The sequence below is a fragment of the Dicentrarchus labrax genome, unplaced genomic scaffold (assembly GCF_905237075.1).
Source record: "Dicentrarchus labrax unplaced genomic scaffold, dlabrax2021, whole genome shotgun sequence".
NCBI lineage: Eukaryota > Metazoa > Chordata > Actinopteri > Moronidae > Dicentrarchus > Dicentrarchus labrax.
The window spans coordinates 8,261,875-8,286,554 of NW_026136721.1; the positions used below are offsets into that span (position 1 = coordinate 8,261,875).

Here is a 24,680-nt window from a genome sequence, read left to right on the forward strand (position 1 = left end):
ACTCCTGTCTGTAGTTAGGGAAACATCTTGATTTCAGTTAAATGTAACCATAAAAAAGTTTATAAAATGCTCCACTACGAGTGGATGGTGTTGCAAGATGGCCTATTAAGAGTGAACATTTTACTAATACGTTCAATATAAAACCTTTAGCAACTTGCCAAGATTTGTTTATATCGCAATACGATATTTTTCTATATTTTCTTTAACTTCTAATGTAGTAATAAACTACAGCTGCAATGTAGTATATAAATGTAATTTATAGGGGACAGACCTAATGCTAATGATTAGGGCTGCGTATTGGTGTTAATCTGGCAATACGATCCATATAACGATAAAAGGTTCAATATATCGTCATATATTTGTGATAATGGCGGCATGGTGATATATTGGGTTTAAAAAAAAAATGTTAGGAAAGCTGTCTAGCTAGCTAGCAGTTGGAGGTTTAAACACAAGAATCGATACAATGTTTTTGAGAATCGATACAACATCACAAAACAAAATATTGTGATACTCAAGTGTATGGATATTTTCTTATACACAAAACACCAATTACAAAAAACTAAATATGTTTCATTTTTAAACTGCATTTTTTCATTAATAATATATTCATATAGTCTCCACCTGTTAGCCATGTTACAATTAAAAACATGTGTACAGTGACATGATTGATATGGCGATAAAAATGTGGGATTAGGTAAATTTGTCCTGCAGGAAATAGTTCCATGCTCTAACAACAGAGGGAGAATGAATGTGGCAGAGTGAGTGGCATTCAGCTGTAATCACCACAGATGGGTCATTAGCAACATATGACTGTCTTAAAACAAATGGGTTTATATTCAACACACTTATTCAGGACACATGATGCAACATTTGTCTCAACAGGTTTCAGCAGTCAGCCGAATTCTATAATCCGTTACTCTTTAATCTGTGTTGTAGCCTATAGATATTTTTCCTGGTGATAAAATGAATCACCTCTCCAGGCACAATCTGCCCATTTTATCCCCTCATGGCAGCATCCTCTGCTGTGAACTAGAAAGCAGCCAGCTGTTGTAGTAGTCTGCGACCATTTGTGTATCCCTTTGTGCTAGTAAGTGCTCATCAGCCATAACCCCCAGTCATTAGACACAGATAGCTGCAGGGCCGATGTCAAAGAGATGAACTTCCAGCCTTGTTGTTCAGACCGGTTTCATTCCTGTCACCTGACATACTCTGGCAGCTTGTTGGGACAAAATTATACAGTTAAACATGATGTCTCTTTTTTTGCAAAGCATTTAAATATTCATGATCCAGCCCAGACTGTGTGTTTCACCTTTCAGGAGATTCTCCAGCTTGGTCTGGAGCATACTTAATAAATGCAAAGCCATCCTGGAGGGATGCAGGATCAGTTGCAGAATGCATGCAGGTAGAGATGTGTTGTGGAAGAAATCTCATGTTCCTATGTGGGCTGTTGAATTCTTTATTGCTGTTTAATAAGTCATAGAAGCTACCATCCCTGACACTGCACTTAATTGGAAACATATTAATATGTTCCAATTAAGCCCTGTTGAGACCTAAAAGAATTGCATCTGAACAGGTTCATCACAGGCAAAATCATTCAGTTTCATTTGCTAAATCAAGCGATTTACTTTCCCCGAAGGGAGGCTGGTGATAAAATCTGCATCAGGAGGGAAAAAAACCAGCAGGAATAGCTTCTCAGAAAAAAATGTGGCTGTGAGGAGAAATAAAAGAGCGGCGGAACAAAATGACTGTAGTACTGACTGCTTTAATTATAGCCGAGCATATGGTGGGAAATAACAAATATGGAGAAAGACAGCCCAACATTATCCTCCATCTCTCAGTCCGGGTCCTCAGCTCCTCCCCCATGCGTGCGGGGCTTCATTTGATCAAATCCTTCAACTTGGACCACTTAGACTCAGCCGCACTTTTTACAACACTGCATTTGGGCAACGCCACAACTTGCGCAGCACTTCCTCTTCCACCGCCGAGCGGCAATTCAGTCCCCGGGAAAGGGCAGAGAGAAGAGTGCGGGAAAGGACTTCTTGCATCCGCAGCATCATTCTGTGCCGCCAGCCATGGAGAGGCAGGTCATATTTTGCCCAAAGTGGCACAGTGCGCTCTGGTTTTTGCTTTTGATGATGCTCTGTTTCTCTCATGCCGCCAAGGCTGAGATAACTTGCAGGTCATGCCAGCCTGGAAATAAGTGGCGTGCACAGGAATTACTGCTGAAATTCGACACGAGTGAACCCGCAACAGGATTAAAGGGAGAAGTTTTTGGACGCGGAGACGGGGCAGGGAGCTCCGGGGCTGCAAGTGCCGAAAGTCGGCGGCTCCGTTGCGCAGCGTTGTCCGCTGAATGCGCTCCAGAGATTCGGGCGGAATACACTGAGCAGAGGCTGAAACGGAATACAGACAACCTGCGCGCAATCAGTGAACCCGGAGAGAGCGAGTTTGCAAAGATGAAAGTTTCTCGGGTCCAAATGAGCGGCGATGGCGCAGGTTTTACCACCAGGACCAGAAAGCGCGCCAGGAGGAACAGTGATGACGATAAAGTCAGAACCCCCGGTTCAGCCCAGAGTCAAGACCCGGGAGAGGGCAGGAGCTCGGCGGCTGGACGCAGAGTGACGCGCTCTGAGTTGCGCTGGAGCGGAGAGGAGCGGAGAGCCGCCGGTCCGAGGCAGGAGGAGCTAAAACTTAACAGTTCAACGTTCGCCTTAACCGGGGACTCATCCCACAACCAGGCTATGGTGCACTGGTCCGGGCAGAACAGCAGCGTAAGTGATTTATTATGTCCACTTTAAGCATCACTGGCAATATGCGCGAATCCACAGAGGAGGGAGATGTGCGCTTAAGTCGGCCGCCAGGTGCGCACACAGCACCCTCGAGAGAGGAACCAAATCTCTGTCTGATGCGCCGTTTAAGATGAGTGTGTGTATATGTGTGAGATAGTGTGTGTGTGTGTGTGTGAGTGAGAGAGAGGGAGTGAGAAAGGGAGACAGAGCCCCAAAGAGAGGCACACCTCTTTAATTAAATTCTCACCTCCAAGACACGAGATGAAACTGCTGTCAGAGATCTTTCACTAAACATGTTCTCATCTATGTTTTCAACAACAGAGACTGAATACTTGGGCTTCAGTAATGATGGGTTTTAATACAGAACAGCACTGAGAGGATCACAAGTCAGTGGTCTTATTCTAGTTCATATTCTAGTTCTACTGAACTGAGAATATTTGGGTTACAAATTAAAATTAGGCCTAAAACTCCACGCACCTCTGCTCTGGTGTGGGTTTTTATTTAAAGAGAGAGAGAGTGACCTCCAGTAGAGTACAGAGAGAGAGAGAGAGGGCTCTATCTCAGGAGCTTCCCCAGTCTCAGGCAGCTGAACTGATGTGGGGTTAAAGCTGTTCATGTTGAGCAGGGAGCATCTCTGACCAGAGGGCAGGATTTTCAAGGTAGCGCTGCAGGTTTTGGGAGAGGTTAAGCAATTTCCAGCCCCCCTCCTTCCTTTTCTGAAGCCAGGGTCCCTGAGCCACGGGCCTAAGGAGCACGCGCAAACTTTCCAGCTGCAGAGCGGCCTCTCTTCTTTGCTTGTTGGCATCAGATCCTTTCATGTAATGGCGGGAATGAGAAGATCAGATTGGTGAATGAGTCCCTCCTCGTGGGGGAGGGAGGACATTTGCAGAGCGGGTAACAATCTGTTCAGGTGTTTGCTCTGGTGGAGGAGCACATGTCCAGATCAGGTGACTGGTAGCAGCTGCACAAGGGCTGAGCCTCAATACTTTTTTGGTGCCCACCTGTGTGTGTAACACTAGCTACAGATCACTGCCATGTGCAAAAAGCTGACATCAAGATTCATATCTTTAGCCCGAATTTCAAATTGAATGTTTCAGAAGGTTGATTTCTTTTAATAAATGAAAAAGAAAATTCATATTTCTCAAAGAAAAGTATTGTAGGCTGCATCTAAAGATTATTTCAGTGTTTTTCAATATTATAATGTCAGAAATTGTGGAAAAATGCTTATCATAAATTCTGTGTGACATCTTGGTGTAGCTTTTATGTCCATCCAACTAAAATCCAGAGATATCCAGTTTACAATGAAATAAAGGAGAGCTAATCATCACAGAAACAATAATGTTTGGCATTTTTTAGTTCCTATTTAATCGACCATTAATCGATTCCAAATGAAAATTGTTGCAAATTATTATGATTAGTCGTTCTGATGTTCACCTAATCAATAAATGGACTAATTGTTTCAGCTCTAAATGATTGTTCCATCGTCAGAGCTGAAAATCGGGCATAGTATCGGCACTGATGTGACAAAATGTAAAATGCCACAGCCCTATGCAGTCACAGTTCTCTATAATGAGTGATACAATAAGTGAGCGTTTTTCCAATTGTCTGGGTGTTGCATCATTGCTGGATGTGATTGTCCAAGTGGCCGCGATGTCAAACCGTGTCCTTCACCTGAGTTCAGCTCTTACAGGCACATCTGCAGCGAGGTCACCACTAATGGAGTTCATTCGATTGTCCTCTTCAAAACACAACACTGCAGACAGTGAGTGCCGACACTGACGACCAAGAATGTCGTAATTATTTTAAAAACAACCGCTTTAATTTAGCAGGAGTCTCTAAGGAATCTCTGAGCAGCCCTTCTCCGTGAAGCATTAATGTGTGTCTACCTCTACAGTAGCAGGTGGTGCTGCTGGATGTGTCATCCGTGGTGCAACACATTTTATTATTACTTGTTTTACCAGCTGGCTTTTATGCAGCATTTTGTTTCTGGATGCAGGAGAGAAAAAGAGAGAGAATAAAAGCTTTGGAATCTGAGCATCATGAATCTAAACCTGCACAAACATGCTTCATGTTGTATCCCAAGTGATAATCTAAGCCTAAATGCAATTTTAGATTATTGCTTTAAACTTTAATTAACAGGGGAAGAAGAAAGTCTTCGGGCAGCTTAACCAGAAAAAGGCACTGGAGCACAGTTCAAATGTATTCATTTGCTGCAAGGACAGATATCTCGACGCAACCGCCTCTTCTACTTCACAGTGCAAAATATAATTAGCATGGACTGAGAATCGAAGGCAAGAAAAAAAAAAGAAAAAAAAATTGTCTCTTTATCCTGCAAAATCGTCCTGGAGGGGAAAATGGTTTGTCCTCAAACTGGGCTTTTCGTGAGCCAGTGTCCTGACTGTTCCACAACTGCACAGCTCCGTGTTACACCCACACCACTTAGCCCTGTCTGTAACAAAACCAATTACAGTCAAACACGTATCACCAGCTCCCATGCCCTCCACTTCGCTTCTGACTGAAATTCCATCCTGTGCCTCAGGTGTTTCTGTGGGCTTGACAAACTGCTGTGGCTCATGACAAAAAGTGACCTTACAGCGGAGGCAAGGAAAAAGAAAATATCAGTAACAGCATTCTTTCCATTTTTGTATGCTTATTGTTGCTTCTCTGCTTCTGCCAATTTGATTTTGTGATGTGAATAGATGTGCAACTATGAAACCATTTGCCCCTATTTTTTCACTTGAGGCAGACAACTTACTCGAGGCCGTGCGAGAACAGAGCATCCTGCATTAAATATGTAGAGTTGTTGCTATAAGCAGGAACACGAGTCCTTGGTCTTTACAATCTGAGCCGCTGTATAAATAAACAGATGAGTCAACAACGTGCCGCAGAGCTAGAGTGAAAAGGATACAGATAAGGGCTCCATTGCTCTTAATATTTAACCTTTAAGGTATTTACAAAGCTTGCCTTTTAACCATCCCACATTACTGGAAGCCTGTATGTCAGATTGGATTGGAGGTTCTAATTATGACTCATGAAGCATTGGCCACAGGAGTCATATAAGCCTTGTACAGCAAATTCAGGGAAATACACTAATGTGAGTAAAAATACACTTGCAGTAGCTGAATGGACTGTACTGAATTTAGTAAATGATGCAGACTCACTGCGTTATACCCTTTATGTGTGTTTGCATGTGAATTTGTGTTGAAATATGAGCAGCAGTCTAAAAGAAATGTGTTTACATACAAGTTGCCTTCAGCTCTGAATGTTCCGAGTTCAAACTTTACTTTGGGGAACGTTTTCACGAAAAGTCCATGATCTGATCATGACCCATGTTTTACACCACATTAGCCGATGACCCAAAGCTTAACCTCCTCTAAAGCCGACTCAAACTCAAAAGGGGATGTGACCCGTGGATACACTGCTTTATCAAACTGTGTTTTCGGCTCATACCAGGATTTACTTTGTAATTTGGATTTTTTTTATGGTGTATCCCCTATCTCTCCACCTTTTCTTAGGGCGCGTCTGCTCCAGTTACTTATTTGCCTAAATTCTCTAGGAAGACATTTGACAGCTCTCAGAGAACTGGTATGAACTTGTTGCATTCGGCTGTGTAGGTGGACAGCACTGTAGAGATAGTAAGATCTAAAGGATGAATCCTACATCTCATTCAAAACCAAGACTGTCAGCTGCGTTTCTTAACAACCAAAATTTCTGCCCTTAATTCTAATTAATCACAAAATAAAATATTAATATGATATAAGCAACACTGTTGCTGTATTCTACACAATCTACATGTATTCATAACTACAGGTAAAATGAAGTCTCTGCAAAATAAATAAAGATGAAAGAGAAAAAACAGCTTAAAATATTTCATAGTTGGTGGATAATTCACCAGTGCATAACATTATTTAATTTTTTAGCTACAATCAGCTAGTGCTTGGCGCTATGACCAAAATTTTGTTTCACTGTAATTTTTGGCATGACAGTGCCTTTATATAGGATTATAATGGCTTGTTCTACTGTCAGGAGTACATTACATAGAAAAACATTGTAATGTCATAATGTATATACACAAGACTGTGATTACTGTAGGGTTTTCTTGGACCCACAGAATGATACAATATATGGAGGAATCAGAATGCATGAAATTACATAAAATGAAAATGACTCAAATAATTATTTAAAGAGATATTTCTCAATGTTATATTGCATAAGAAAAAAATGGGATATAGTAGTTGTTTGAACTGTAGTTGTTTGAACTGTGCAACAATATGTGCAGAAATACATGAAAAACGCACATCAGACAAGGAATTAAAACAAGTATGGTTCACCCGGTATATTGCCTAGGACTACAATCAACCATTAAAAAGATAACTTTTGGCGTACATCAATATTTCATGGCATTATTTGCTTTCTAGGTAGATCAGCAGAACCAGCTCTTGAGATCTGTTGTGTAGTGTGAGCAGAATTTTATCCTGAGTTTTGCCTGTAAGGCAGCACTTCCTCTCTGTGTATTGTCCCCAACAAGCTCATTAGCTGGTATGGGAAAGTATGGTTTATTACAACAGGTCATTTGCTCTCTTGGTTTTCTCTGTTAGCAACCTGTAGGATTGTCTGACTGCTCGTGTTCTTGCCCCAATGAGCCTAATTTAAGATCCCAGCAACTGTTCTGGTGAGTACAATGTTACCAAAACTGATAGAACAGTAATCTGAATCAATCAGAAATAAAAACCAAGTTGTAATAAACAGTAGGTTTCCTAACTGCATGTACTACAATAGCCAAAATTGCCTGAATGGACATTACAACTCACCCTTTGATTCCCAGTGCAGTATTATCTGATGGTTTATTGACTTTGTAAACATATTTGACTCGAAGTATGAAACCAGATGTTGAAAATTATTCTAAGGATGGTATGTACTACCATAGCCAACCATATGGTCAACTGCAATATGCAAATTGCATGAGCTGTAATGTTTGTTTTTACAATATAATGCAGCCCTAGTATACACGTGGCTTGAATTAACCCAATGCTGAAACACGTGACAGCACTAACTAAAGACAATAAAGGCACATCGGAGCTTCCATAAAAACCAGCTAAAAATTTGGATACTACTGTTTCATCTTGTCTGATTTATACATGACAGCTGTCACCAAGCAACTCCCATCTGCAAAAAAGAGAGAAACAAAACTGATCAAACAAATACCTGCTGAGTTCTTGGACCTGGCAGAGCAGCATTGAGATTCTGAGAAAAAGGTTACAGGCAAAGAGCAATCTCACCGTGGGGCTGGTGGCATATTGCTCAGATGGATGTACAACATGTACCGGGACAGTATTATTTACATTATAAAATGTCAGGCTTTGAATACTTTGCTCCGTCACTCAGATGGATTCAGGCTGACATATTGTCTATCAGTCGAAAAAGTTTGCTCTCGAGCCTTAATGCCTCCAGAGACGGAGGATATGTCCTGCTGGAACATGTCCAAAAAAGGTAAACAGAAGCATGTAAATGAAACCCTACAGAGACAACAGTAGTGTCTCGCACAGACAAAAAAGTAATATATCAAAAGACTTTGTCACCAGCTAATGAGGAGTCAATCACATGACGCTCTTTGAAGTGCTGTGAGAAGCTCACTCACATATGCCGTCTCAGTTGACAGTCTCACACTACCTCTCTGGGTGTTGATGAATATATATATATATATATATATATATGGTTGTGTGTGTGTGTTCTCATAGCCATGGCAACGCCCAATTTACTGCCAACCCCAGATTTGTTTCACCAACGTCCAGCTCCACTGTGCAGTGGTATTCTCTCTGCGCCATCAAGCCTTCAATAATTTGCTCATTTTCAGATATTTGAAGGCTGTCAAGGCCACATGGAGTTGCGGGACGTGCTATAAATTGAACACATTTACAGTGGTATTATCTGCTAATTTGATGTGTTCCTAACATAATAGTTATCTTGTTGGACAGTTTAATGCATTGAAGGCTGTGTTAAATTATTTTTCATATCCTTTCATGCTTAAGGCTTAGCATGCATCTGCTAAACAACTGCATACAGATGTTTAGCCATGCTAGCAGCAGTGTTGGTCTGTCAGTTGGTCCACCACTTTGGTCCGGACTATAATACAACAACACAAACAACAATAACAACGATGGATTGCCATGACATTTTGTACAGACATGCATGGTCATCAGAGGATGAATCCTACTTAGTTTAGTGACTTTTCCTCTTGCGCTACAATGAGGTTTACTGTTCTGGTGTAATATCTTGACAAATATTGGATGGATGGCCATAACATTTGGTGCAGATATTTATGGTACCCAGAGGATGACGTTGAATAACTTTCCACGGGCTCGTCCTCTTGTACCATCAGCAGGTCAAAGTTTTTTACATATCAACATCCACTTGATGGGTTGGGATCAAATTTAGTACCCAGAGTAGCAGTTCCTGGAGGATGAATTCTAATGACTTTGGTAATCCTCTGACTTTTCCTGTAGCACCAGCATGAGGTTGACATTTGTGTTTTTTTGGTGAAATGTCTCAGCAGCTGTTGCCCTAGCAATCCCTAGCAATTTTTGATGGCCTTTAAATTGCTTTAAAGAATTACTAAAAGATAATGAAGAAATCTGCAAATAGTTTTTAATTTTATGTTTTCATTGCCATGGTGGACCTCTGAAGGAATGTTTCTCACTGACCTAATCTCTCTTATGTCTAATACAGTGCAATTCTTATGTAAGTCAGTTTCTTATGTAATGTGGTGAAGAAACAGGCCAGCTTTTCTTAAAAGGTAATTAGTTGGTTTCTTCCTAACCAACACTTATGTGAAGACAAATTAACATTTAGTTGACTTACAAAACACATTCTAATTTACACAGCGGAACTATTTCTCAGGTGTTAGCAAGTTTTTTTTCTGTGCTTAAACTGTGCAAAAGTTAAGAGAAGTTTTATATAGTAATTAACCACAAATTCCTTTGACATGCTGTTTCTATTTGTTGTTGAGAGGACAGACTCAGTTTTTACATTTCAAAACTTTCGGGGGGTTTATTCTGAAGGTGGAAAAAATCTGAAAACTTGCTGCAAACACTAATAGTGAATTATACAGCAAATTAATTTTGTTTTTCATTTATCTCCCTGTCTAATGTAGACCACAGTCTTCTTACAGCAAACACAACTAATTTTGGATATGTGTACAAAATGGAGGTAATTTTCCACTTTAACTTAAACTTGAGGTAAAAATGTGAAAATCTGAAAAATGATGAGTCTTAGCAGGTTTACAGTATGCAACACACTTGAGCCATAGGTATGGCTATGTGTTTCTCCTTCTGTTGGAGTGGATGAAACATCCCTAGAAACGGATCTGGTTACATTTGATACATCTATGAAAGGCCTGAGTTTGCCAGTTTGCCATCTCTTGTGCTTTTATTTTCTTAAATCTGTGTCCAAGTTTCTTTCTGCTTCTTCTCCCCTCTCCCTCCCTCCTCTTTGCTCACATGCACCTTGTGTCTTAGCTATACCCATCCTGTGTAACACTGCACTCACAATGTGAGCTTCCAAGTCAGGTTGTGAACGTTCAATTGCAACGCAGAGCGCATTCTAATCTATGTGCTTTCAGACCTGTTACTTAACACATTCTGCTGAGAGGAGAAACTAAAAAGAAGAAATTGAAACAACAAACATAACTGAAGCCACTGTGTGGGCTAAGCGATCCTTCGGGTGCGTGCCTGGGAGTTATCAGGCAGGCGGACGCTGTCACGCTCCAGTGAGCAGCGTTTACTTGCCATCAGGCTGCATATGCCCATAAACAAACTAGCTTCCCAGTCCCTCTCCTCTCTTTCTACAAGCAAAAATCCCAAGTGAAAAGCTCACAAATTAGTCATTATTTCCTTTAGTCTGGAGTTATATGTTGTAAAACCATCTCTAGAGTAGTTGTAATTTTCCTTGAGGCAGGCTCTCGATAGAAAATATATACTTAATAATATGTTGGGGCATTGTCAGCCAAGCCGATGAGGCCTCAGGAACACACAGTAAGTATTATTTCAGTAAGTGACCTTAGATCCTCCTGAGAGTATTGTTCTGATTGCTCTCACGTGTCCGTTTCTCCCTCTTAAAGGATCAATGTTTAAGATTTAGTAGCATCTAGTGGTGAGGTTGCAGATTGCAACCAACTGATAACCACTTCACTCACCCTCCCCTTCCAAGCATGAAGCAGAGACTACAGTGGCAACAAAACTAGCAAAAAATGCAAAAGTCCCTATCTAGAGCCAGTGTTTAGTTTGTTTGCCCTGTAGCTACTGTAGAAACACCACAGTTCAACATGGCAGACTCTGTAGAAGAAGACCTACTCATGTCCCGGATATAGGATGTATCTGAGCCATTTACAGCACGGTAGGCAAGTAGAGGTTTTTTGAGGTAAGATGTGTACAGGCACCCTGCCAGCCAGCTGTCAAGGAGGCATAAGGTGGGTAAAAAAAGGAAAGAGGTCGGAGCCATTGAGTTGGGCGGTGGGAGGTAACCAAGGTTAGTAACTCATTGGGAGAGAGGTGTGAAAATGAAGTTAGAATAGGAAATGAAGACAAAGATGTATATACGACAGGTGGTGTCAGCAGGAGGGTGGGGAAATGAGGAGGGTATGTCATCTATCTTTTGTAGTTAACAAAGTTGCTTGGTAGAAAGGAGGAGGGAGTTGTGGGAGTGTTTTATGGGGTTGGAAAAGGAAGATTGAATTTTGGATTGAAAGAAATAGCTTTTAGCTGCAGATAAGAAAGAGGAGAGAAGAGATTGATAGGCAAGGAGGTCCTTGGATTTCCACCATTTTATTTTAGCTAACCGTAGGGTGGTTCTGTCAGCACGCACAGTCCGACAACCGCAGAGCTGGAGGGGTTGGATGAGTCTGCCGAGAGGTGAGATGACAGAGGGAGGTGCAGAGAGGTGTGTCTGTGGCAAAGTTAGGGGGCATGAGAAGGAGTCAGGTGAGGTAGGCGGTAAAACTCATTCATGATACTTGCCTAAGTGGGGGTTAGGGGAACAATCAAGCATCAAATATGCACATTTGATTATTTAGGTTTAGCTTTTAACATTTGTAAGTAGCTAATTTCATTAAAAAAATCTAAAACTCAAAGATTCAATTGAGATCTGTAATCAGATTTTGTTGGTTGAGAAGGCAAAAACACTACACTTTTTACTGGTTGCCTAATTATTGTACACAACCAGAAATGTGTATTCAACGTGAACCGAACTCCTAATTTTCATGATTCTCCAAATACTGGATGTCCTAATTCTGAACTTGGAAGTTGTAAAAGTTAAACTCATAATATGAAAGGGAAGTTCTTACTACTGAAATAGACATGATGTGCTACATTGTCAGCAAGATTGTTTCACTTCACACTAACCGCTCGTCGGTGTTGTTCAAGTGTTGCACAGTCCACTTATGTTTGTAGAGCTATAGGGCCTCTACACATGATCAGGGGCAGTAGGTTCAGTGTGCTTCAAACTAAATAGTTGGTATGAAACATCATCTGAACATGACTAAAAGCAAAAAGGCAGGGCAAAAAAAACCTGCCATATCTCCACATCTGCTGTTATCTCCATAGTACAAATGTGGATAATGGCACACACTTGGAGCTGGACCTGACTGTACACCCAAAAGGTGATGGAAAATAGTGTGAAGTAGGTGTGCTTGTCTGAATGCTGGTTTCAAAAAGTTACAAACATTTTTGGAGGCGCCCTTCTAATTCCGATGACTGCAAGGAAAACGATCTGACAAGCACTTAGTTTGAAGCATATTGACGCCTTTAGCAAGGTTCATTGAATGCAACAAACTTTATGGTACTGCTACTCCGGGCTTTGCTTGCAACTTGGATTTAAAACCCCGTCATTGGATGTTCAATCATCTTCTAACTTTGATTGCTGGTAACCTTTCAATTGACATCTAATAAGAGAGTTGTGATAGATTACAAGCTCTTAACCTTAAAAGTCATACCACCATTGGCAGGAGGACTATAGCATGACAGAATACTAGCAGTAGGACGGACATACCAAGCTCACCTGGTCACACACAATCTCGTATTACACTTAAACAGTACACTAAAATATGTTTCTGAAATGATTTTAAGTGAGAAATAGTCAATGTAGTAACATAATCTTGATTTGCATTTGATCAGCACTACCTAGTTTGATGTTAGTTTGATCTAAGTTTGTTTTAGGTTTACTCTAAATTGGACCATAATATACTAAATGAAAATCATGCTGTATGGAAGAAGATGTTAAACTAGTGGTTAAGACCATAAATTCATCAGGAAACTGAACTCATAAATGAAGTGAGAAGTCGGCTCATTCTCCATTAGAGTGAATGGGATCGCTGTGTTATTGCAGCCAATGGAGCTCCCCCTGGTGGCCTGCACATCGAATACAGATTCGAAGACACTTCAGCATTTGCTTCACTTTTCAGACCCTCTGTCCATTAAATATACTGTCAGTGACACAAACCTATGCTACATGCAAGAGCCCAGCTAGCCATTTCCCCCTGTTTTTTTAAGCTATGCTAAGCTTATCACCTCCTGGCTCAAACTCCAGAGTTAACACAGAAACATGACAGTGGTATTGACCTAATAACTTAACCTAGCCTAATGCTTTGCAAAAAAACCTGAATTTTACAGCTATTTGCAGAGAGGACTTTAACAAAACAATAATCATTTAATTTTGGTCTTTGGACAAGTAACTAACAGAACTACATCACTAAAACTGTAATATTACAGGCCTATTGTTTTATACATTGCTTTGCGCTTATGGGTGCTAGGAGACTAGATTTGTTAGTTTTGGACCAAAGCACATCTAAAACTGCTATTGTTGGGTTCAAATGGAACCAGCTATTAGAATCAATACCTATAAGCTTTAGCATTGACTTGTATAAGGCTGTATCTCTGTAATACATGTACTCTATACTGCAGTGCCATTACCTCTTCACAAACATCAGTGCTATGAATGTCTGGTGACATTACTGCAGCTGCCCCGCTGCCCTGTGATGTGATTGACACTTTGATGTGAACGATGGCGATCGAGGTGATGGGTTTGTGGGAGACAGGAGCTCTGCACACTGTTAGGAAAGTACTGGAGCGCAGCTTAGAGGCTGAGCTGCAAGGTGGAGCGCACTCAGATCAGATTTTGTCTGGACATTTGCGACAGTTGGGGGAACAAACGTAATTTATATACTACACAGAGAGTATTAAGTAAGAGCAAGGAGTTGCATTTACTTTGGAATATCTGAAAAAGTCAGATTTGCCGTATGGAGTTCATGTATACCCTTTGACTGCAGATTTTCAGTCTGAGGCCCAAGGATTCAATTGCTGGTCATGGTGTTTATATATTATCTGCTTCCTTTGAAACCTCTTCCCCATCGTAGCAATTCAGATTGACAAGGATGATTCTTGCAGCTATTGCAAGGCACTCAGAGGTCTTCTTTCAGGAGGCACGAGAGTCCCATCTCACCCACTGATCAGGTTCAGAATTGCACGGGACATGTGTAGCACAAATTGAATCCCTCACAATCTGTATACTGCAGGAATGTGTCTGAAAGTGAAGATGAAAAAAGGTGTTTTTTAAGAGCCGAGCACGTTGACTGGGACAGATAAGATGGCCGGTCAAGTTAATTGACCAAGTCTGCTATAACACAGAGACACAGAGTGGTAGAAAAAGCCTAGAAAGACCCTGAACAACACAAAGAATAGGCAATGGATCAATCTCTGCTTTTCAACACACACCGGTTGTTGTTTTTGACAAAACAGCTGTTTTTTTCCTGCTTGCGTGTGTATCAAAGACTTAAGAAGGGACCTTGTGTTGCCCACTCACGCTCTTGAAATTGACATGGTGCATACTGAATACTTAATCTTCAAAAGTAAAAACAGCTGAGCCTTTTTCCTTTTTCTTTGCCTTTACAACAGCCCACACACTTCCTGGCTCTGCATGCGCAGATGACCCCACGTAGCAATTCACAAATCTTTTAATGAGTCCGTATCACATTGCTATTCATTATGATCAATGCATTTTCCTGCCTCCTTGTACTTATGCTGCTGCTTGAAAAAGTACAATAAAACTCATGCTATTTAGAACTTGTGCTGAAATTCATTATTTCTCATTTTTCTGTTATCTTGCTGGGTGGTGAAGTTCACACAATGCTTCTTTTCTCTGTAAGCTGCCAAGGTTCTTAGGGGCTGGTGTAGGGCATCCATTGCGGTGTGTGTGTGTGTGTGTGTGTGTGTGTGTGTGTGTGTGTGTGTGTGTGTGTGTGTGTGTGTGTGTGCTGTAGCACAAGCAGCAGGACCACTGAGTAAATTACAAACTGTGATTAGACAAAACAGTAAAGTATAAAGCTTCCTGTTTTGAATATTCATAATGTGAGATCTATTAACATCATTAGAAAAGTTACAAATAATTGTCTGCTGTAAAGTCTTTGTGGTGACTTATAATTAAGATCAATGAAACATGACTGTATATTCATTGAACACGTGGCATCTAAAATGCATATTTCATTGTGTGAGTAATAGCTGAATAGTACCTCGGTTTAGTGGAAGTGCATGATGCCACATTAGCGCTGCAGATCAACACAATGAGTTTTAATTGGTGATGCGAAAGTCAGGGTACACAATCCTGAAATAGACACTTAAAGCTGATCCTGTAATTATGATGTTTGTTGATGGAAAGATAATACAGAAACAGACAGAGAGTCTTTGTAGTGAGGCCGATCAGTCTTCCAGCTGTAATAGATATTCCCTGCAGAATGCAGAGATTCAGTATGGCTGAATGTCAGAATGCACTGGACCGCTGGGGGAGAATCACCTTACAGCTTTACCATCTTGCTGGAGGTAACATGAATTCTGTAAGTTAATGCTGTTGGAAGGATGGAAAAGGATGCTAGAAACACTCGTCTGTTTTTGCTTGGCTTTCACTCACTTTATGTCTTAGCTCGGAATGTCATTTTCATGTGAGGTGGGCTACTCAGAAATCTCCATTTCTTTTGTACCATTTATGTTTTGCCAGCCCGATATCAGGCCAAGTCGTGTAATATACCCACCGGTCCACCGTGGCAGTGTCGTGCTTTGCTTCACCAAGGCGTGGCAGTATCATGCTTTCAACATGTTCTCATACTGCCGTCAAGTTGGCAATAATATGTATGGAATTTATGGTTACACTTTCAAAATGAAGTAGAGTTTGGTTAGGTTTAGGCACCAAAAACTTCACACGGGACTCGAACAGCAGTCCCCCAGATAAAAGTTTGTTTGTTTGACCCATCCATTAACCTGGAGTTCTTTCCTATGCTATCTTTGTCACTCTTTATACTGCACCACATATGTACTTTTCACGTTTAGGCTATGCAGAACATGACACTGACATGGTATCCTCTAGTGGATTGATGGGTCTATCACATGCTGGGCTGTTTCTGTGCAACTTTATATCAAAACTGCTTTCAATTTTTCCCTGTATGGCCACTGGAGTTCAACACCTGTGTAGGAATGGATGGAGGAGAGAGAGAGGCATTGTCCCAGACAACCATGCGGGCCATTCTGAGCAAAAAAAAAGCATTGATAGTGTAACAAAGCAGTGATTTATGTCACTTCTATTTCTTCTGTTTAGCCCTACATTTCCCATCATGCTTTTGGTGATGAGTTTCATTGGCATTACTATGTATAGATCCAAATATACTGATTCTAAGCATTTTGAATATAAAGAAAAGTGACAAAGTATTCTGAAAAATTAATACTAAAAAAGCTTTATTTTTTCCCGTGATGCTCACAGCAGAAAAAAACTTGTGTGGTCATAAAAAAGCTTTATGAACACCACCCATGAAAATACATTTTGATGTCTTTGTTATGTTTAATAGGCACTGATATTGATTAATATTGATTGAAAGAGCACCACTGGTTTGAGTCATGGCACAGAGATGAAGTGGTGGGGTTTCGATGCAAAACACGTCAATTAGGTGCTAAGGGTCAAAAGCATCCAATTACAGATGATTCATTTTTCCTCCACGCCCCATTATTGTCTGCTTCTATTGGTGACAAAAACAGTCACTGAAATAAATAGATGAATTAAACATTTGCTAAATTGTGAAATTGTGAAAATGTGTTGGCAGTTATTCATCCAAAATCATTTACAGGCCAGAAAGTCTGTTTTAAGAGCACCTGGTGACGTAGTTTTGGTGCTCTGCCCCATTAAACCTCTCCTATTATACACATTATTACCAATTTGTGGTGTGTAATGATAAAAATAATGTCGCATCATCAGAGAATAATGCTTCAGGAGTTATTTTGTTGGTAATTGTTCAATTATCTTGTAGTTTTAAGAAGGATGGCGGCTGAAGAGCCCTCCGTTATATAGAAATCCGTGCAATCAAAATGACACAGACGCTACAGTATTGACGGAATGGGAGCCATTTTACACATGAGACAAGCAGCTCACCAACAGGTGTGAATTCATGTATTATATATTGTTCAGTACAAAAGATGTGGGCAAATCAAACTGTCCTACATTCTTGCTGACATTTGGCACCGGCTCTGCATGAGCAGTCTTCAGCTTTTTTTCCCCAGCCATTGGCAATGTCCTGCAAGAGGTGTCCATGTGTTTTATGAACCAAGAATACTTGCCTAGAAAAATAAATCACTTCCTGCTTTTTGGCAGGCTCCATCTGTGTATAGAGTCATCCTTGAAAAGACACATTGGGGACAGATGAAGACATCTGGAGATACAGTACCTGCCACATCTGCTAATGTCTAAACACATTTACCTCAACCCCGTCATTACCATGTGAATTACCATGTATCCCTCCGATGATGCTTTGATCGGCCCAGCTCCCCTTGTCACAGCTCTTGAAGACAGCACCCCAGCCATCAGAGCCCATTAGACAGCCACAAAGTAAAGCTGTTGACACTGCAGCTACAGTAGCAGCACTGGATCATATTTAGAAAATATCCTGCTGCTATTAACAGCTCAGAAACATGCACAGAGAAAGTTAGTGCATACTGCAAAATCTCAGGTAGAGAAATGACAGGAAGTGTGCAGATAATGGCTGGAGTATCTGGTACAAACAAATATAGACCAGCTAAAAACATTAAGGGGGTGGAATTACCTGTATTATAAGCGCACTTATGGCAGATTTAGCATAATGCTTTGTTTTTTGGCCACGGGAACTAGAGTTGGGCCATCGGCCGAATATATTGCGGCATATCAGCGGTTTGTTTCAATACGATTTTTGGTGCAATTTTTGTCATTTTATTTAGATAATTTAATGGAGAAAGAGCTGCTGCTCAGCGGTGCTGTACACACAGTGAGCCGAAGAGTGAGCAGGAGGAAAAACAGCTGTAGAGCCAGAATATTTTCACATCTAACTGCAGTGAATTAATGTTTTTAATGTTTAGTTTGACGGCAGGGAAAACAGATACAAGGTGATTCACAGAGGCTCAGACAAAGACTCTAACTCTGGGGAAGATGAGGACACAGCAGGGACCGGAGAGGGACAGGCCAGGAGAGGCATGAAACGGGTAGAGGAGTGAGGGAGGCTGGGGGAATCAGACAGCCTGCGACAGCGTGTAGTGCCAGAATATTTCCACATCGAACTTTGTTAGATGGTTAGACACCAGAGCTAGTGATTGCTGGAACAGTGGAAAGAGTAATAAGGATGGGTTGGTGAGTTATTTTTTGTTTCTGTCAAGTTTGAAAGTGTAAGGTGAGTTAACAAGGTCTTAGTTCAGTATGAGAGATAAACTTAAATTAGGAAGGTTGTATTTTTCTCTTTTAAATGAGGATTTCTTTAATGTTTTTATTTTCCTTTTTGGACATTTGGTGAGGTTATTTCGTTTTTTAAAGCTGTTAGAGCTTGTTGTGCGTAGTGAACTTGCTGCTCATCACCCAACTCAAACTACTGGGGCGGTTACCGGGGCGGGGGGTGCTGGTGCAGCACACAAGCATGCGCAAATATATCCTCAATCGCCATTGTTTGACTGACCGTGGCCAGTTGGAAGATTTTAACATACTGCTCTCCCCTAACGGGAACCTACAACCATTTTTTCCCCCATTTGCTTCAAATGTTACACAGCATATCATCCATACACTGAAGGGATGAAGGCACAGCAGCTATAGACCACTTTAGATTATGTTTTTATGCTTGGTCCTGGGTTGCTGTCAAGTCTTTCTTTAGTTTTATATTGCTGGAATTGCTGCTAACACCAAGTAGAACATTGATTAGTCTATTAGCATCGATCATGGATAACAACTCCATAAAGATTAATTTCACTTTGGTTTGGCCAAAAACAAGTGATTCCCACGTGTTCTTCATAATGGAGTATTGTCAGAGTATAATCTTTAAAAATGCTGTATCAAATTTAAAGTTTAAGAGCTCCACAATGTGCAGTTGTCACATTAGAAATAAACGGGAGGCACTGAGAGTGCATTGAGTCGATTAGCAATTGTCTGCCAGCATTCCTCTCTTGCTCTAGTTGCAGCAATAGTGTTGCTCTTTGCTTTGATAATTATTTTATATTCTTCATAGCTCTTCATTATAAGGATCTGTTCCTCTTGACTGAAGTAGACAAGCAGTATACATACATTACCCACAACCAGAGATGTACTCAAGCTGATGGTAAAATAGTGTCACAAGCAAAGTGGTGCGATTAGTAGCAGCAAAGTCAGCAAGTATATATAGAGTAATATACCATCAACTATAAACAGGCACTGTATATATGTTTAGTATGTGTATATATTCAGTCTACATATGGAAACTGAGCATCAGAGTGGTGAGTATAGTATACTCTGTTGTACTTGTTCAATTAGTGCTGGGGGCATGATTGGCATAAATAGCACACCGCATAGAATTAACAGTGAATTAGACCAACAGACAACAACTTTTTAATGAAATATACTTTAAATTGAAAATTAAAATTGTGAATACAGATAAAAACAAATAGAGAGAAATAAAGTCCCATCTCAAATATAAGATAAAGACTATAACGACTATTGGATGCAGTGGACCCACAGCCTTGCTAATCCCAATTATTATCGATTTAATTTATCCTTCATCTATCAGATACAAAGCCACAACAAAAAATGCATATTGAATGGACATGTAAAATAAAAAATAAAAATAAGTTGTTTTTGGTTATAGTTGTTATGTAAAGCAGTGGTGTGCAGGTGGCAGAATGATAGATTGGATAAGTGTCATCAGGCGCTAGCTCATTAGTATTTCAGGTCCTCCTGTTGGACACCAGGAATACAGGGGTCTAATTAATTCATCCTCTCAGTACTGAGTCAGTCCAGGGGGCAGCTAGGACCTTATAAAGCGGGGACTATCATACCAGGAATCCTTCCCGGGGCTGAGATGGACTGAAGAGAAATCAGCCCACTCCAGTTAAAACAAAGTATGGCCGTCACACCTAATTGAGTGCTCTCTCCGTGCGTCATCCCTTTCATACTTCTATCTGCTGTCGAGGCAATGCACAGAGAGTCAAAAGAGGGCTCAAGTTCAACCGTGTGAGATAAGGTGATACTCCATGTGATTATCATTGTGTGAGCTGCGGCAGGCACTTCACATCTTTGACTCACCACTTGCCCGAGTGGTGCGGCATGGAGGTGTATGATGGTGGGAGGCAGATGAGAGGAGTAGTTCGGTGAATTAAGGACACCACCTCTAGTATCCGAGAATCTACAGGAGCGTCTATGGCCTTTAAGTGATAAACATAAATCAAAAATCTATTAGGCTTTAGATTTTCTTAAACAAGCTTCGAAATTTGAACAAACAGCAGTCGTCAGTGGTGTTTTCCCGCAGTGAGATGTAGTTTGATCAGAGGAAAGACTAGCTGTTACAAGCATTACCTGCCTCAAAATGAAAATCAAATCACATCCTATCTGTATGACACATTATTCTCTATGTCAGTTTTTAAGTTGGAGTGGAGAAATCATTTTGCGGTGAAATAACAATTATTTATCCTTATCAGTGTGTCTTCAATTGAAACCCCTCTCTGTTAGACATGTTAATAGCAGCATTAGTCCCCTGAAAACACACAAATAACCCCCCCCCCCCCCAGGATTAGTCTGGTGATACTCTATTTTCTTATTGTCAACAAATCCATGAAAACCAACTGTGAATTGATCCTATTAACAAGGATTGTCTGTGCAGCCACAACCTGATTTATCCATCTGTGCTATCTGTTGCCTAAAAACTATTAAAAACAAATTAAATTAAGTTAAGCTAAATTAAAAACACATCATTAAGCAACACCGTTACACTGGCTGACATGCTCCTTCATTATCGTGAACATGGGCACTATTGTTTATTTTTGAATCTATCTCATTCACACCCTCCTGCTGTCCAAAACACAGCCCAACAGATCCTAGCTAAAATGTTAAAAATAGTCCCCATCAAGTACAGTATTTACTCCTGTATTTGCAAACCTCTGCAGTCCCTACACTGTAAAACCTGATGAGTTAGTTCAACTCTTAAACTTAAATGCATCTTCGGTATACAAAGCAAAAGCAAATTACTACATTGCCTGTCAAAACAGCTTGAAAAACAATTTATCATTAATTACACACTTTACACATTTTTGTAATGATATAAAGTCAACTTTAAGAAAAATAAGTCAGTGGAACAAACTTTATACAAAGAACAAAGAATTATATCACTAAAACTTAAACTTACTGCAAACTTTTAAGTGCACTAGAACTTGCTGACTTGCTGAGTTATTACATCAACAGTTCATTTTTAAGTTTAATTAAAGGGAATGAGTAACTCCACATTTCTGGAGGATTCATTTATGTTAGTTTACTTCTTTTATTAAGATGTGTTGTAAGGTTTTATAGTACAGTTATTTAGCCTTTAAAAAATATTACTATATATTCATGACCTGTTTTTAAAGATGTATGTCCTCAGTAGGAAACACATGTGCTTGGGGCCTCAGGCAAGGAATGTCAGTAGCAAAATAATCAGAGATGACAACTGTCCTTTTATGCAATTTGTCGACAATAATGAAAATATAGAATATTGCCAGCCTTACACTTTGAAGATACCCTCCAGACATGTATTAAGACATATAGTATACAAATAGTCTACTTGGAGAAATATCTGAATATGCAAATGTTGCATATATGGAAGGCTTTATCCACTTGTAATGCTGCTTCATTTCTGAAAAGCATCCCTTTTTCAGTGAGACTGTTTTTGTGAGTGTGAGTTGCATATGAAGCTCCAGCAGAGCTGCCCTTTGAACTTCCTTCGCTCCATTTGGTAACCTTCCAGCCAGAGGATCTCCATGCTGAGGGGGCCCATCCAGATCGAAGTGCTATCTTTCCATATCTGGCAAACCGCCAAGGTGTGCCGTGCCAGCTTTACCAGGTGCCCGTGGCCCCGGTGTAAGGGCCGGAGTCAGGTAGCGCTCTTCAGGCCAGATGGCCCTTCCATGGGGCTACATCACTCAGCCCTCCCCCTGAGCCCTTCTGGAGACCACTGGCCATGAAAATGAAAAAGGCAGCAATGTATGACTACAAACAGCCCTGAGATGTAGCTGTAGCACTTGCAATTGTAGTGTATGTCTCTATTCATGCAAAATTGACGTTAGATATTTTGCCCAGTGGAAATGTTTGGGCTTAAATCAATATCAGATGTATGGAAGTTCTCTGAACATAGATCTGTCTTACAGTGTATTACAGTCTGCCCAGGTCTGAAATAAAATGACAGCAGTTCTTTGCACAGCATGGCCAATCAGGACAGATTTGAATTCCAGTGAATTCCGAAGTCCAATGCACTCTACCGAGCTATTGGCCATGTAGCCCTGTTTTCAACACTTCTCCCAGCATGATTGCTGTAAATTAAGAAAGGAACAATCAATGGTCAAAATGACAGACTGCATTGCAGCATGGTATGCTGAGGGAAGTCAGAGCTCAGAGTGATCTGGCCACTCTCCCCACACAATGCGCGCTCCCCCCGCAGGCCCGCACAAGGTCAAGGTTACCAGCAGAAGAAACTGTACAAGTATCTATTCACTTCATATCTGTAAAAAGCGGCTCAGTCGGTGGCTCATGTGAAACAACCCTGGGGCTGCAGACGGCCAAGCTGTTGATACAATGTTATCTGTCTGCGGATGGAGATTGTAGGCTCAGATAGCAATTTAAATGGTTTTTAATACAAATATATATACGATTTTCGACAGTGATAAAGAGCGTTAGAAGTCTCAGTATCTGGCTTATTTTGACCTTATAAATGTGTTAAAAGATAATTAGATTTTTTATATCTGCTGTTGTAAGCCAGAAGCTTTGTCTCATTTTTGCTGTTCTGTGTTAAGTTCTGGTCCTCCTAAATTAGCAGTTTCTCACCAGATCAACAGCGCGACATCATCCCGCTGCAATAAAAGCCGACCCTTGAAAAGAAGCCGCTACCCACAACGTGGCAACTCTCACATTTCTCAGCGGCAGAGGAAAAGGCAGGAACAGTATTTGCTTTGTGCGGGGGTACTTCCTTACATCTCCCACTCTCCCTCCCTCTACCGTTTCTCTTTCCATCTCACTCTCTGCTGTCAGATGTTGACTGAATCAGGTTAGAGATGGGAGGCGCAGAAACAGAAGCATCGCTGATGAAAATGACAATGCGTCTGCCCTGTTTGGATATTGAGATGCACAAACTCACTTCCTTCCCCAAGAAAACATGAGCTTATGTAACCTGTAAAAAGGGAGAGAGAGACCTGTAAATGTCTGGGCAGGTGTGCAGGAGTAATTGGAAAGGGAAACAGATTTAAAGACGGATTAAAACCTTACGAGCGATGACTACTGAAATATGCATGCAAGTCAGAGATTTGTAATCTCTAAGACTTGCAAAATCTAAGGATATTATAATATGAATGTTTTCTAAATTTATAGGTAGTGCAGAGGTGAGAAGTTATAAAGTGTGTTTGCAGATAGTGGTGCAGTGACAGTACACAGTGAGACACACTCCACAGGTTTTATTTGATGTGACTGTGACATTTACTGATTTGTTATTCAAATAAAGTCTGACACAATGAGCACAGATAGTCTTGACATTAAGGAGCTCTCTCTTTGCCTGTCTGCCTGTTGTCGCCATCGCAAGAGCCTGTACTTTCACCTGCTCACCCAACACTCGGATCCAGCTTCATCACCTCCCAGAATAACACGATAACCAGTGCACTGCACATGATGGGAATGGCAACTAAGTGCATGTTGGTGTTAAATATTAGTGGCAAAATTAGCTGTGCACTAAAGGCTTTTGAAATTCATTTAACAGTCATGGTCAAACAGCCCTGTGTCCATCCATTTCTTTCTTATTCAGGGTCAAAGACAGTGGTAAGGGGGGCTCACCGCAGACAAAAACAAGTTGGTTTATGATGTCTTTGACCGTGGGAGTAAACCCCACATCTCAACGTGAGAAACAACACAAACTGTAGGAAGGACCAGGGCTGAGTTTTGAACCTTGGAGCCTTTAGCTGTGAGGAGAGTTACTACTGAGCAGGGACCATATTGTGCGTGTTGCATCTATACTCACCATAATTATGCAGTACATACATATTGTAAAAGAAAGACTGTAATTTGCCCATGTTTACTTTAAACTGATTTATTTTAAAATTTTAACAAATATTTGGACCCCTATCTTGTCATTTGTTCCTAGCCAGCAGGGTTATTGGCCCTTTTGGCCAAGGTGTAAACCACATATTCGGCTACGCCTGCTGCCTGATAGTATTGAGTCTTATGGAGATATGACCTGATTTGTCTCTTGATTTATTATCTCAGTAAACAGTTTCCTAATGAGTTTATGGTCTCAATCTCTAGTTTCAAGTCTTAGTCCCATCCCGTAAAATAGATGATAAAGCAAGGAATGCTTTAGGGCGTGGCTACCTTGTG

At 40.7% G+C, this 24,680-nt stretch overlaps 1 protein-coding gene across 6 annotated transcripts in view; it reads left to right on the forward strand.

Annotated features, from left to right (window-relative positions):
• The first annotated feature begins 1,945 nt into the window (after window positions 1-1,945).
• Window positions 1,946-24,680, forward strand: part of LOC127355318 (VPS10 domain-containing receptor SorCS1) — a 163,172-nt gene continuing 140,437 nt past the window's right edge. For 5 of the 6 annotated variants that reach the window (XR_007881734.1, XM_051386082.1, XM_051386081.1 and 2 more), the window contains exon 1: window positions 1,960-2,771. Coding sequence is in view for 5 of the 6 variants with exons in the window: in XM_051386082.1 (XP_051242042.1) it covers window positions 2,073-2,771 (699 nt within the window). In the remaining variant the exon portion in view is untranslated. Of the gene's footprint in view, window positions 2,772-24,680 lie in introns of all 6 variants that reach the window. The other variant, XM_051386084.1, reaches the window with a different exon arrangement.